The sequence below is a fragment of the Leiobunum rupestre genome, chromosome 7 (assembly GCF_980474605.1).
Source record: "Leiobunum rupestre chromosome 7, qqLeiRupe1.1.hap1, whole genome shotgun sequence".
NCBI classification, from domain to species: domain Eukaryota; kingdom Metazoa; phylum Arthropoda; class Arachnida; order Opiliones; family Sclerosomatidae; genus Leiobunum; species Leiobunum rupestre.
The window spans coordinates 55,585,536-55,599,160 of NC_143390.1; the positions used below are offsets into that span (position 1 = coordinate 55,585,536).

The window sequence follows — 13,625 nt, forward strand, 5'->3', positions numbered from 1 at the left end:
TCCCACATCATTAGACACCAAACAGGAAAAAAAGAACAATTATTGACACTGGGAATAATATACGCGATGTTAGCTATTGGTATTTTAGGCTTTGTAGTTTGGGCCCATCACATATTTACTTTAGGAATAGATGTAGATACCCGAGCTTATTTTACCGCCGCCACAATAATTATTGCCGTCCCAACAGGAATTTAAATTTTTAGCTGATTAGCAACCATACATGGATCAAAATTACATTTAGACCACTCTCTTTATTGGAGTCTGGGTTTTGTCTTTTTTTTCACCATAGGGGGACTTACAGGAGTAATCTTAGCAAATTCGTGCCTAGATATCATCCTCCACGACACCTACTATGTGGTTGCACATTTTCATCATGTTCTATCAATGGGGCAGTCTTCGCCATCATAGGAGGAATTGTCCACTGAATAAATCTATTTACAGTACTAATCATGAACCCTAAATGATTAAAAACACATTTTATCCTTATATTTTTAGGGGTTAATTTAACCTTTTCCCCCAACACTTTCTAGGTTGGGGAGGAATACATCGACGCTTCTCAGATTATCCAGATGCCTACACCTTATGAAATGTCATATCCTCACTTGGTTCCACTCTATCCGTGACTGCAATAATTTATTTAATTTTCATCGACTGAGAAAGCATAGTAGCCCAACGAGTTATAGTATTCTCATCACATATACCGACTTCTGTAGAATGGACACATCAACATCCACCAATAAGTCATACTAACACCAAATTAAATTTAATATTCAATTAATGGCAGCTTGAAATAAAATTTTCTTTCCAGACGGAGCTTCACCTATTATAGAACAAATAATCTCCTTCCATGATCACACCCTAATCATTTTAATCTTAATCACTATCCTAGTCTCCTATATGATAATTAACTCGTTAATCAATACCTATTCAAATCGACTTCTATTAGAAGGGCAGGAAATCGAAACTTTCTGACCAATCATCCCCGCTTTCATGCTTATTTTTATCGCCTTCCCATCACTACAATTACTATATATAATGGATGAAACAAACCACCCCAACATAACCATTAAAAACAAGGGGCACCAATCATATGTATATACAGACTTCAAGGACATTATTTTTGACTCGTACATAATTCAAACAAATGATATCTCTAGAGGGATAATTTCCGACTACTCGAAGTAGTAATCCCAACTAACATTAATGTTCGGCTTTTAATCTTAGCCACCGATGTAATCCATTCCTAAGCTATGCCATCAATAGGTATTAAAGCAGATACTATCCCCGGGCGAATAAACCAACTCCCTCTACTATCTGTACGAAATGGTATTTCGACGGCCAATGCTCAGAAATTTGTGGGGCTGAACACAGTTTTATACCCATCGTGCTAGAAAGTGTTCCCACACAAAATTATATCAATTGGATTAAAATGGAAGGTTGAGAAGGTATATAAATAACCCCATTAAGTGGCTGAAATTATAAGCTTAATAAATAATGAAAAGGATAGTTAACAAATAACGGTATTTTGTCAAAATACAATCGCAATCACTCCTTTTATTGCCACAAATAGCCCCTATAATATGAACGAGCCTTTTCCTTTATCCTATAATTCTAAAAGGGTTAACTTTAATTGCCCTTAATTTTTACAAAAAATTTAATGGTGCTCACGCAATTAGATTACCAAAAAAGCAAAACAAAAACTTAAGTTGACAATAATAACTAATTTGTTCACCAGTTTCCACCCTTCTACTTCCCAGAATTTCTCAATTAACTGACTAAGAGCTTTTAGCACTATCCTCATTATACCATTTTAATTTTGGCTCTCCCCAACTCGAAGCAATACTTTAATAAGTAACTTAGTAACTTCCCTAACTAAAGAACTTACAGCTCTATTTGGTAGAACTTCAACGCGAGGAATACCTCTAATTATTATTGCCCCGATATGAATAATCCTAATCAATAAATTAATAGGATTATTCTCATTTATATTCACCGCCACAAGTCACATAGTAATCACACTAAGATTAGCATTTCCAATCTGAATCACATTTATGCTATTCGGATGACTAAATAATACAAATAAGATATTTGCACATTTACTCCCGAACAACACCCCGGTTGCTTTAATAATCTTCATAATTGAAACAATTAGTAACGCAATTCGACCTATTACACTCGCTATTCGGCTATCAGCTAATATAATTGCAGGGCATCTTCTTCTGACACTCCTAGGTAACCAGGGAACAATTAATTATCTAACCAAAAGAGTGGCAATTATTTCAACACAATTCTTACTCTTAACGCTAGAATGAGCAGTTGCCATAATCCAAGCTTACGTTTTCATTGTTTTAATCTCTTAATACTCAACAGAAATTCACTATGACCCTTTATAACATCATTTAGCATCCTATTTATAACCTCAGGTATTATTAGATGGATATACCTTAAAGTTAACTTCTTACTGTTAATTAGATTAATAATACTATCTTTATCAGCTTACCAATGATGACGGGATATCACTCGAGAAGCTACTTTCCAAGGGATACACTCCAACAAAGTTACAATAGGGCTCCAATGTGGTATAATCCTATTTATTATCTCAGAGGTATTTTTCTTTATCTCTTTCTTCTGAGCTTTTTTACATAGAAGATTATCCCCCAAAATCGAAGTAGGAATAATCTGGCCACCACAAACAATCCAACCTTTTAACCCCCTTCAAATCCCATTACTTAATTCAACAATCCTCCTGTCTTTAGGCATCTCAATTACATGAGCACATCACAGACTACTACATAATAATTTTTCACAAGCTAAATCAGCCCTTAGAATCACCCTCGCGCTAGGATTAGACTTCACAATACTACAAGCCTGGGAGTATATTGAGGCCCCTTTTAGCATCGCAGATTCAATTTATGGCACCACATTTTTCGTCTCGACAGGTTTTCATGGGTAATGGATTACATGTACTAGTAGGGTCAACCCTCCTACTAATCTCTTTGCTACGGCATAACAACCTCCATTTCTTAAGTCTTCATCGCTTTGGGTTTGAAGCTTCAGCTTGATACTGGCATTTTGTAGATGTAGTTTGACTGTTACTATACTCAATAATCTACTGATGAGGCAGTTTCTAATTAGTATAATCAAAGTACAATTAGTTTCCAACTAAAAGGTTTAAATAAATTAGATAATCATTGTTTTACTAATTTCAATCGCTCTAATAATTAGAATCTTATTTATATTTCTTACCTCTAATTTAGCCTTTACCCCTCACATTGCGCTAGAAAACGTTTCCCCCTTTGAATGTGGATTTAACCCCCTCTATAAAAACCGAATCCCATTCTCTTTACAATTTCTTTTAATTGCATTAATTCTTATCGTATTTGATATCGAGATCGTCAATAAAATCCCCATCCCTATTAGAGACTTTTTATCAATAACAATAGTAATATCTGTTATTATTTTTATAACCATCTTAATATTAGGGTTACTACATGAGTGGAACCAACGGGCACTTAATTGAACTTAAGGTTAGTATATAAAAAAATAAAATTTAATTTGCCATTAAAAAGTCTGCCTAGCCTTACAATCATTAATAGTAGTATAAACTTGCATTCAGTTTCGGCCTGAAAAAAGGACAAACCTTATTAATTTAATAGAAACCAAATAGAGGTATCTTATTGTTAATAAGAAAATTGAAAATACTCCTATTAAAGAGAATAAATAGATAAAGCCGCTAACTTTAAAAATGTTAATTAATAACATAGTCTCTATTTTTATAGTGTAAAAAACACCGCCTAAAATTTGAATCAGCCCGTATGTATCTTTTTGTATAAAAAAGAAAAAATCTTCTAATAGCCAACGCAACAGAAAAAAAATCAACCTAGACAATCAAATAAAAACGTAAAACTTAACCCCACACTACCCTCGTATAAAGAATACTCTAAAACAAATCTTTTACCACTTATTAACAAATTTAACCCAAAAACAAGACACCCAAATAACACACTATCAGTAACGTAAACCTAATTTTAAAAATATTCACTACCTAAAAACTTCATATTATCTTCAACACCACAATTTGAAAATTTTTCTTAAACTATTTAAGGCTAAAAACATCAAAATTAAGTATAAAAGAGGCATAATATGTATTATTATTATTATTAGTTTTTTTGATTTATTAATGCAAACAAAAAATACAAATATAATATGTACTAAGACAACAAATCTCTCCCGTAAGTCAAGACAGCCAAAAAAACTATAACTACACAAAAAAGGACCATGATGAACCAAAGAAAAAAAATATAAAGAATAAACTGCGCCTAAAAAAAATTTTAGCCCCAAAGGAACTACATACAAAAGTTTTTAAATCTCCCTGTGATAAACAAATAACTCTCGCCAAAACACCACCTAAAATAGAAAAACTTACTACTAAGTCTAATCAAGCTTTAAGAGCCCTTACAAAAAAAGGTAAAAATCGAATAAGATCATAACCCCCCAATTTCAGTATAATAATAATCAGCTAGGCTAATACTCAAGGCACCACCTTAGGCCTAAGTCATCATGCGACTTTTGAAGCCCTTAATTCAGGTGGCCGGGTTACAATGCGTAGGAGGGTATAACACCGGCCAACACTATAGAGCCAGAAACGGAAGCTTCCACGTGTGCCCTAGGTAGCCACAAATGAACCATATATGCAGGCAATTTAACTAAAAAAGCCAAAAAAGTTAAAGGGAAGTAAATAAAATCAAATCACAATCACAATTAATATAATACAAATAACTCTAACCTAATCTATCCACATTAAATCTAATTAATAAAATGCCAGCTAATAGTGGTAAAGAACCAAAGATAGTATAAAATAGTATATAAAGACCAGCACCAACCCTCTCAGGTTGTGAACCATACCCCACAACAATTACTAAAAGAAGGACCAAAGATACTTCAAAAAATATATAGAATAACATAAAATCATTCACGCTAAATATCAAAAATAAAACGTTTATAAGAACAATACCCAAAGAAAGAAACATCTTTCCCCCGCCCATTTTAAATAAAGAGTAAGAGTTTAATAGACTCAATACCGTAATTATAATCGTTAAAAACAAAAGGACACAACCTAAACTATCTAATCCAAAGAATTCTCTAAAAGAATCCCACTCCCCTATAGGATAAACGGGTACTATTAATACCGTTAAAAATAATAAACAAGCTACAATAATATAATACTCTTAATAGGCCTAAAAAAGAGTCAAAAATAAGCTGAATAAAAAAATCTTTAACATTGTAACAAACTTATTAAACCAAATATCTCCCCTTCAAACACTTTTACTAGGCTAATCAATCATTTTTAATCTATATATTAATACAATTTTACACAACTAAAAAATTTTAATTTATTCCGTTCCATTTTTACCGAAACTGCTTTTGATCAAATTGGTACATATTCCTTAAATTTTATCAATTTTGAAAATATTTCATTTCAAACTATTTTAAGATTTTTCGTAAAATTTAGTAATTTTTTATATTTTTTAAAATTAAACAAATTTGATCATTGTTGACCAAATTCACCAAAATATTCCTTTCAAATACACCAATTTATCTACATATCAAAGTTGACCAATTTGGATTTTTTTCGTAAATTTTATCTATTTCTTCTATCGGTCAGAAGCCCATGTTATTTTCTCTGAGCAAATTTACAGTTTTTGTGGATAAAAACATTTTTCGTTGCCATGGCAAAACGGTTGCCCATTGAATAAAGTCCCTTTTATTGAAATATAAGTTACACGAGGGCTTACCAATCCCCCGAGTTTGAACAGAATCGTTGGTTTACAACTCGGGATGTCTCCTAACAAGACTTTTTCAGTCTTCCTTAACTGAGCGGACTATACAGATTTTAATATATAAGAAAAAAACAGCTGAACATGCCAGTCCTACAGCTATAGCTTTAAGGCCTTTCGCCATTTTAGCTCAGATTTGATAGAATGGGCTTCAGTCTTAGAATAAGGTACGCTTAAATCTATTCGAATTCGAAATTGAAGTGGTGTAGTTAAATATTTCGCCCGCGTGTGATATTGTCAAAGCCCCTCAGAAAAATTCATAATTAATTACGAAATTATGTTCAGCTTTCTAAATCCATTAGAACATCGTATTTATAAATATTAAAAGGCAGATTTCTAATAAACCAAGAACGGAAAATAAGACTTTAGATAAATAAAACAAAATAAAGCCGACAATTTGCTTCAATAGTTAATGCCTGAACATATTTCATTCTTCTAATTCATTGCATCGTTGTTTTTTAAATACACCTGACCTTTTCAAAAGAACATAACTTTTATCTTTTCGAAATTAATCGAAAGTACTGGTTTTCTACGTCTTCGTTAAAATAAAGGCTTATTTATGAAAGGTAATATATTTCAAAGTGTTTATAGCACCATTGTATTTTACCACTACCCACAATTCGAAAAATTTCACCTTACGAGTGTTTTCATATACACTAATTTCCAAAACGTATACCTGGCGCCGCGCTGCCATAATCGTACAGGCAAACGACGAGCAAGCGTTTTACCAAAGAAATTTTATCTACCTCAATCTCTGAAGAGAAAGTTCGTCTGCTATTTACTCCGAAGTAATCATAGATGGCGATACTCAGTTACGCAGAAGCAAACGAACATTCCTACAGTGCCACCACTTCATTTCCCACGCTAGCTGCGAGGAGGGTTTGAAATCTCTACGTGATTAATCATTAATTTTAATTAGTAATAATTAATTACTATTTAGTAATAAATAATAATTCATACTAATTTATTAATAATAATAATAACAATTGATTAGTAGTAATCAACAACTATTTAGTTATTAGTAATTAATGATTATTAATAAGTTATTGTCGTAACTAATAAATTACTGTTAGTGGTGAAAGTAAACAATACTTTTGTTAAAACATTGCATTTTCAAAAGTCATTTTATTTTGAGCTGGGAAAACCATTTTACATTTTAAATTTTCAAAATGCATTTGTTATTATGCATTTTGAGATTAAGCTTGTACATGTTTAGCTAATCGAAACCTAAGATTCGAAAGCATAAGTATAGAGCAACAATACGTGTATTTCAACTGTCGGGCCGCTCTGTCTTTAGTCGATCCACCTCCGTACCGAAGCAAAAGGCTGTCTTGGTTTCCCTCTGTTCCGCGGGTCGCTTTCTCTTCGCCGGCTCGCCTTCGCCTTCCTTACTGACTAACCAAAAGCTCGAACGACCAACCAACCAAGTGTTTTTTATAATATAGATAAGCTGAGAAACCAGGCCACCCAGTGGCATAGCTACGGGGGGGGGGGGGGGGCGGTCCACCCCGGGTTCCACCCATTTGGGTAACACACAACCGGGAAAAAAATAAAAACTTGCACAAACTAGAGACTAGTAAGTAGCACACCATGATATCCACCCCGGGTGTCACCCATGCTAGCTACGCCACTGGCCATCGGCCAGGCTTTCAGCAAGTTGAGTAAGTTGGGGTTTAGAAAACGGAAATAACATGCACTATACTTTAAATATGCAAATAAAATTATTTTTGAACAGTAAATAGGCATTTTTTAAATTACAAACGTTTAATAAAGCAAAATATCATATCTTGTAATATAAAGATATATATTTTTTCTTTTAATTAGTTTAAGATGCAATTATGATCAAGCGTTTTTGTACACAATATTTTTAGTTTCTCCGTTCGCATGGTTTTTCTGAATCAATTCCCGCAGTTTTAAGTGACACAGATAGGGAGGGAGGGTGGGTGGGGGCAGTAGCGCCGCCAGCGGTAGGCACAAGTAGGCACGTGCAAACGTAGAACATTTTAGGGCCTACTTAAAGGTGCCTATTTTTGATTCATGATTATAAATTGAACCATTAGAAACCCTTTAAAAACTTCATAGGGTTTGCAACAAAGCCCCGTAAATACAGAAAATCGACACAAGACGGTTTATATTTTAACTCTTTTCAAACCCTTTAAACACTTCCTAGGGTTTGCAACAAAGCCCTGTAGATACTAGAAATTTCCACTATAGGGTTTATATTTAAACCCCTTAAAAACTTCCTAGGGTTTGCAACAAAGCCCCGTACATTCAGAAAATCGACACAACTGGGTTTATTTTTAAACCTTTTTCACACTTTTTAAAGACTTCCTTGGGTTTGCAACAAAGCCCCGTAAATACAGAAAATTGACACAACAGGGTTTGCTACAAAACCCTGTAGATACTGAAAATTGCAACAAAAGGGTTTATATTTAAACCATTTTCAAACCCTAAAACACTTCCTAGGGTTTACAACAAAACCCCGTAGACACAGAAAATTGCCACAATAGGGTTTATATTTAAACCCTTTTCAAACCCTTTAAACACTTCCTAGGGTTTACAACAAAACCCCGTAGTTATGGGATTTTCCATAGTACATACAAAAGTTTGGTCCAAGTATAGTTCAAATTCATCGCTTTCAAAGATGGTATTCTTGTTGTATAATATTGTGGGTTCACCTCTTTGGGAATTTGTCCATTTTTTCGGTAAATATATTTTCCTGTTGTTTCATTAAAAAGTGTTGGAATCAATAAGATGCTTCCAAATAGGCGTAGCTCTAAGTTTTTTTAATTAATTTTTATTATAATAGCTAGGTATAAACTGCCTTAGAGCTTACTATTTACTTCTTGTACATTCTGTGTTCTCATTTTCTGCAGAATTTCACTTCTTAATGATGGAGGTTTTTTCGCCGATACCATTTTCCATACAGCATCAGCCTTTGATGCTAACATTCCATTAAATTTTTCATTTAAATCCACTTTAGTAATGGATTTAAACTCCATGAGAATCTACAAAGATTAAAACTTTTAATTAATGCTATATTCATATACAGTGTCTTTTTTGCTGGGAAAAGTGATTTGTTTTTCAAAAACTATACTACTGATTTCTAATTTGGAAGGTCAATTTACTTAACCGGGGAACATAAGTGTGAGAAATTTCAGCGAATCTGGTAATGTTTTTAACCAATTTAAAAAAAAATTCACCACTAGGTGCGAGACTAAAAATGTCTGTTGTAAATTTGTAGTTCGCCATCGAAAACTCTTAAAAATTATGACTTAGCGAAAAAAGACAGAGGTTGAAAAATTAAATTTTTGGTCTCGCACCTAGTGGTGAAACAATTTTTCAAAAATGGTGAAAAACCTTACCAAATACGCTGAAATATCTCACACTAATGTCCCACGGTACAGTAAATTGACCTTCCAAATTTGAAATCAATAGTATAAATACTTTTGGGAAAAAAAAGTTTTCCGAGCAAAAAAAGGACCCTGTACGTACAATTCATTTAATATAGAGTGGATGGCTAAAACCAACTCCCCACAGCTTAGGTGGGCGTGAAGGAGGTATATTCTAGGCAAAAGCTCCCCAGGCTCGTTCCCCTAACTAAATTTTCATAACAAAAAAGACGTTATTTGATATTGTCTGACTATTTAACAAAGAACACAACTTTGGAGTAACATATTTTCTGCTGGGGCCTGAGAATGCTTACTTGTGCCAAAACTCTAGCCCACAGCCATCATGCACCACAATGAAATCATGTCAGTAAATAACGTACCTGTTGCGGTCTTGCGGATCGTGTAAGGCTGGATATTCCTCCAAAACTGATGTGATGTTTTGTTCTCTAACTATTTTTGACCGGTCCAGAAACGTTCTTTCCATTTTTGATCTAATGATCCGCCAGTCTGGGTCATTTTTTTCAGCTCTTCTTTCATTTGTGCCTTGTGATGCTCTATTGAGATTTCATCCTCAAAGTCTTCGCTTTCCTAATAAAATAATATATAAATAAAAGCAAATATTTTGTTTATCAACTTTTCCGTTTCTTGGTAGTTTCAAAGATAATTTGTAGAAAGATAAAACATGGAAAAATAGTTCTGACAACGAATTTTTAAACTTCCGGTTCCGTAATTTCCAATAACGCAATAGCCCTACCACAGACGAATTAGCCTTCATGGTCGAGTGTCATACTTCAGAGGTATTATGCTATTCATGGTACTACTCACACTACCATCTATAAGAGAAATTGGCCGATAGGTACCAAGAAAAAGCCTTGGTACTCAAGATATTGCAAAAAGATTAAGTAATACAAGTCTAAAAACCTTTCCTTAAAATTATTGTTAATACATTTTTTTTAAATTTTATATCTCAGTTATGCAACCTACGGGAATTTCGAAGCGCATCACAGTAGATAGTGTTTCATTCTCAGATGTGGTTGAAGTTTTCCTCGAAGCTTTTCCAAATTTATGCTTTTTTCCTATCACAGTTGGATCAGTTTTAATTTTGTAACTGAAGTTTTTGAAATGCCCCCTTAACCTATTTCTCCATGTTTCCTATAAATGGAGTGTTCAAAATTTCAAATTATTCTTTTTAGTGCGAATATACAAATGATTATTGATGAAATAAAACATACATATCCTTCTCCAGGCTTAACACACAAGTGCGGATAGTGTCAATTGTATTTACAAGAACATATATTTTATCATAATGCTTTTAACAAGATGTTATTAATTAAATTAAGATGTTTTAAAAGCCTTTAAAAAGCCCTTGTCAGTGAGCCCATATCACCTAAATTTCAAATATTTACTTACAAGGAGTATTCGTGTATCAAATCATTTGACAAAATAGTGAGGATTTCTTTATCTGTAAACTCTCTTTTCTCTTCAGATAAAGCTTTATATTTATCAGAATTGGTTTCAGTCTCTGGGAGGCTTGGAAGCGTATATTCAAAGCAGAAAGTAGTTTTACATGTTACTGGGATTCTACTTTTTTGATTGTCAATAATCCTGCTCAAAAAAATTGGAATTAGTTGAATAATTTTTCTAAACATATACGAATAGAGTATTGGCCATCTGTAGATTTTGATAAGTATATTTTCTTTTTAAATTGATATTTAAAGCAGAAAACCTGAGTTCATTTTTAAGTGTCATTACTCTATTAACTAGATAAATAATGAATATGTGTTCATTACAACTTACAAAGAGCCAGATTCTGTATTTTTATCAGAAATAACTATAGTTCCTTCTTGACATGTTTGATTTTGATCAGTAATGCAGGAATTATTTTCTAAAGAATTTGATTTGATTACAGCTCTTTCTACTTCAGAGTTACTATCCTTCCTCAGCTTTTTAACTGGTAATTCCTGATTTACACAAATTACATATATTAAACAATAATAAACTTGTAAATACATTAAATATTAATTAATTTGTGAATACATGAAATATAAAATGAATAAATCATATACCTATCGACACCAAGTGGGAAAATTTTGAATAACACGAAGGGAAAGTGATCAAGAACACGCTATCTTAACAAGTTTACCATTTTTCGGTCCAAGTTATTTTTTAATTAAAAAGTGTATGGCAATCGTGTTAGATAGTAGCAGAGATTGTTAAGTCGCTCCACAACTTTACACTCTCTGATAGTAGCGGAGAAAAGGGGTTTCCAATTTGCAATACATATTTCATTCAATATTGCATGGCAGCCTTGATAATATAGGGTATGCTTCCATATAAATCTCATGGGTAACTAGAATGCTGCCGTGTAACTGGCAAATGGTACAAACGCCGCAGTGGCGGATTTAGAGGGGGACGCTCCCCTTGACGCGGGGTTTTCTTAAGCTTTGTATGTGACTTGATGATTTGCTATTGCACCCATAAAATAATAGCGCCACCCCCTCCCCCTTGAGTTTTTTTCTTGATCCGCTACTGATGGCGGCTCCTTTGAAATAACCGCATTAAATAATCTATAGCGATATACTTAAATTTGAAACGCCTTGAAAATGAAGGCCATTTTGGAGTTACTAAGCTGTTCACAAATTTAGGTTTTTTTTTTTCATATACAACCCCACACCTCGCGAGAGCTTAAAACCATGGAGTTAAACGTTAAAAAACTATCCATTTGTACCCCCTCCCCTCCCACAATCAATATTTACCAAGGCCACGTAAATACGGAAAATATAATTTATCTGGGCCGTGTTTAATTATTATTAAGTTGCGCTGTGAATTAAATATTCTTACCGCAAATTTGACTGTTATAATCGTTTTATCTTCAATCACTGTAGACTCGTCTACCTCTACATCAGTATTAAACATTTCATCTGGTACCTGAAAAACATTATGGGGGTGTTAACATTAAATAACGTACGAATTATAATAACAATAATGGAACTATTACAAATTGGTTATTTTCCAAGTATATTAAGTCCGGTCCTTTAAATCCATGTAAAGACTCGTCCTTTTCTAATTGAGTGTTGAATCCATCAAGCGTTGGTTCCGTTAAAACAATCTTTCTTTTCCTTTCTCCAAAACATAGTAAACACGTAACCGACTTCACCGAATTTGAATTCATTTTGTTCGTGAGCTACTCCAAAAATTACAAACACGTTCCAATGTACCTTGCGAAATAAATGAATATAATTAAGTTTGTAGATCATATATAAATATCCTTCCTCGTCACTCGAAATACATCTGTACCGTTCTATAACTGTTTTGAGAATTTCAATCTCCGGCTCCGCGCTACTAAGTTTTTCCCGTAGGGCAAGCTAGACCCCTTTCTCTAGTTTGAAGCAAATATTCTTCTTTGGGGCTTTCCACTCTTAACATACCAAAACCTAGGTTCGGTCCATCGCGAGTTCCTCGATACCTTGAAAGAAGGAGAGAGGGAAGGGAAATGTTAATAGGCGAAACACTACATACTCTCAAAACTCTGCAGATAGGTCCGAAAATTTCGCGAACTTGCGAAAAGTTTTCACGCGTGACGTTCGTTATCATAGTAATTTTTCGTATAGAGCGTTATTTGTTTTTCGCTCTTATCATGTCTAATTACAAAATAAAATTTCTATATCGCGGCCGCTATAATTCTAGTAAAAACAAATAATGTAATATATCTACGATTTACAATTCCCCAAAAAACCTTAAAAAAAGTATGACCTTGTAAAGTTTGACCAAGGTTAATAAATGTTAGGCTATAAAAGGTTGCCTCAAAACGTGGTGGTTGCTAAGGGTGTGGTGTTTGGCTATTTTGTGGCTAACGAAAATCATGACGTCACTGAGATCACATCCATTTGAAATCAATGGGATCTCAACTGAGTGGCGTCAGCAGCAGACGATTTCTTGAGGCAATCTAAAAATTATTTCAAACCGTTTCTCGATCGAGATTCCGCTGAAGCTTAATTAGCTTTACGAAAAGAGAATATGTGATATTCACTTTTCGTAAAGCTAGCCTAATTAAGTTTTTACGGCGCATACTGCTCGCGTCGGTAGCCCCGTCGCAGCAAAGAGTATAAAAACTACGTAACCTAGAGATATAATGACGGCCGAAAGCGGTAAATGAAATGGCAGCAATCGGGAGAAAGCACTCAGTGAATTTTGTTCTTGAAATTTCGGTACCGCAGCGCCACTACGGCAGTTTTTAATATGATTAATAATAGTACAGGATAAAGACGTTTTGAAACTGCCGTAGTGGCGCTGCGGTACCGAAATTTAAAGGAAAATTCACAGAGTGCCTTCCCCCCGGTTAACTTTCGGCCATCATTATATCTCTAGGTTAAGTAGTTTTTATACTCTTTGCTAG

General features: G+C 33.9%; 1 protein-coding gene and 1 long non-coding RNA gene across 2 annotated transcripts; both read right to left on the reverse strand.

Annotated features, from left to right (window-relative positions):
• Positions 1 to 8,685: 8,685 nt before the first annotated feature.
• Positions 8,686 to 10,687, reverse strand: LOC149937498 (uncharacterized). Its single transcript, XR_016472371.1, has 4 exons — positions 10,640 to 10,687; positions 10,214 to 10,381; positions 9,610 to 9,817; positions 8,686 to 8,845 (listed from the first exon to the last, which is right to left on the reverse strand). It is a non-coding gene; the product is annotated as an uncharacterized LOC149937498 (long non-coding RNA).
• Positions 10,688 to 11,022: 335 nt separating this feature from the next.
• On the reverse strand, positions 11,023 to 13,313 carry LOC149937499 (uncharacterized). The gene is made up of 3 exons (XM_090153799.1): positions 12,228 to 13,313; positions 12,071 to 12,157; positions 11,023 to 11,190 (listed from the first exon to the last, which is right to left on the reverse strand). The coding sequence occupies exons 1-3, from the start codon at positions 12,399 to 12,401 to the stop codon at positions 11,023 to 11,025; spliced, it is 429 nt and encodes a 142-aa protein (XP_090009925.1). The 5' UTR covers positions 12,402 to 13,313.
• Positions 13,314 to 13,625: the final 312 nt, after the last annotated feature.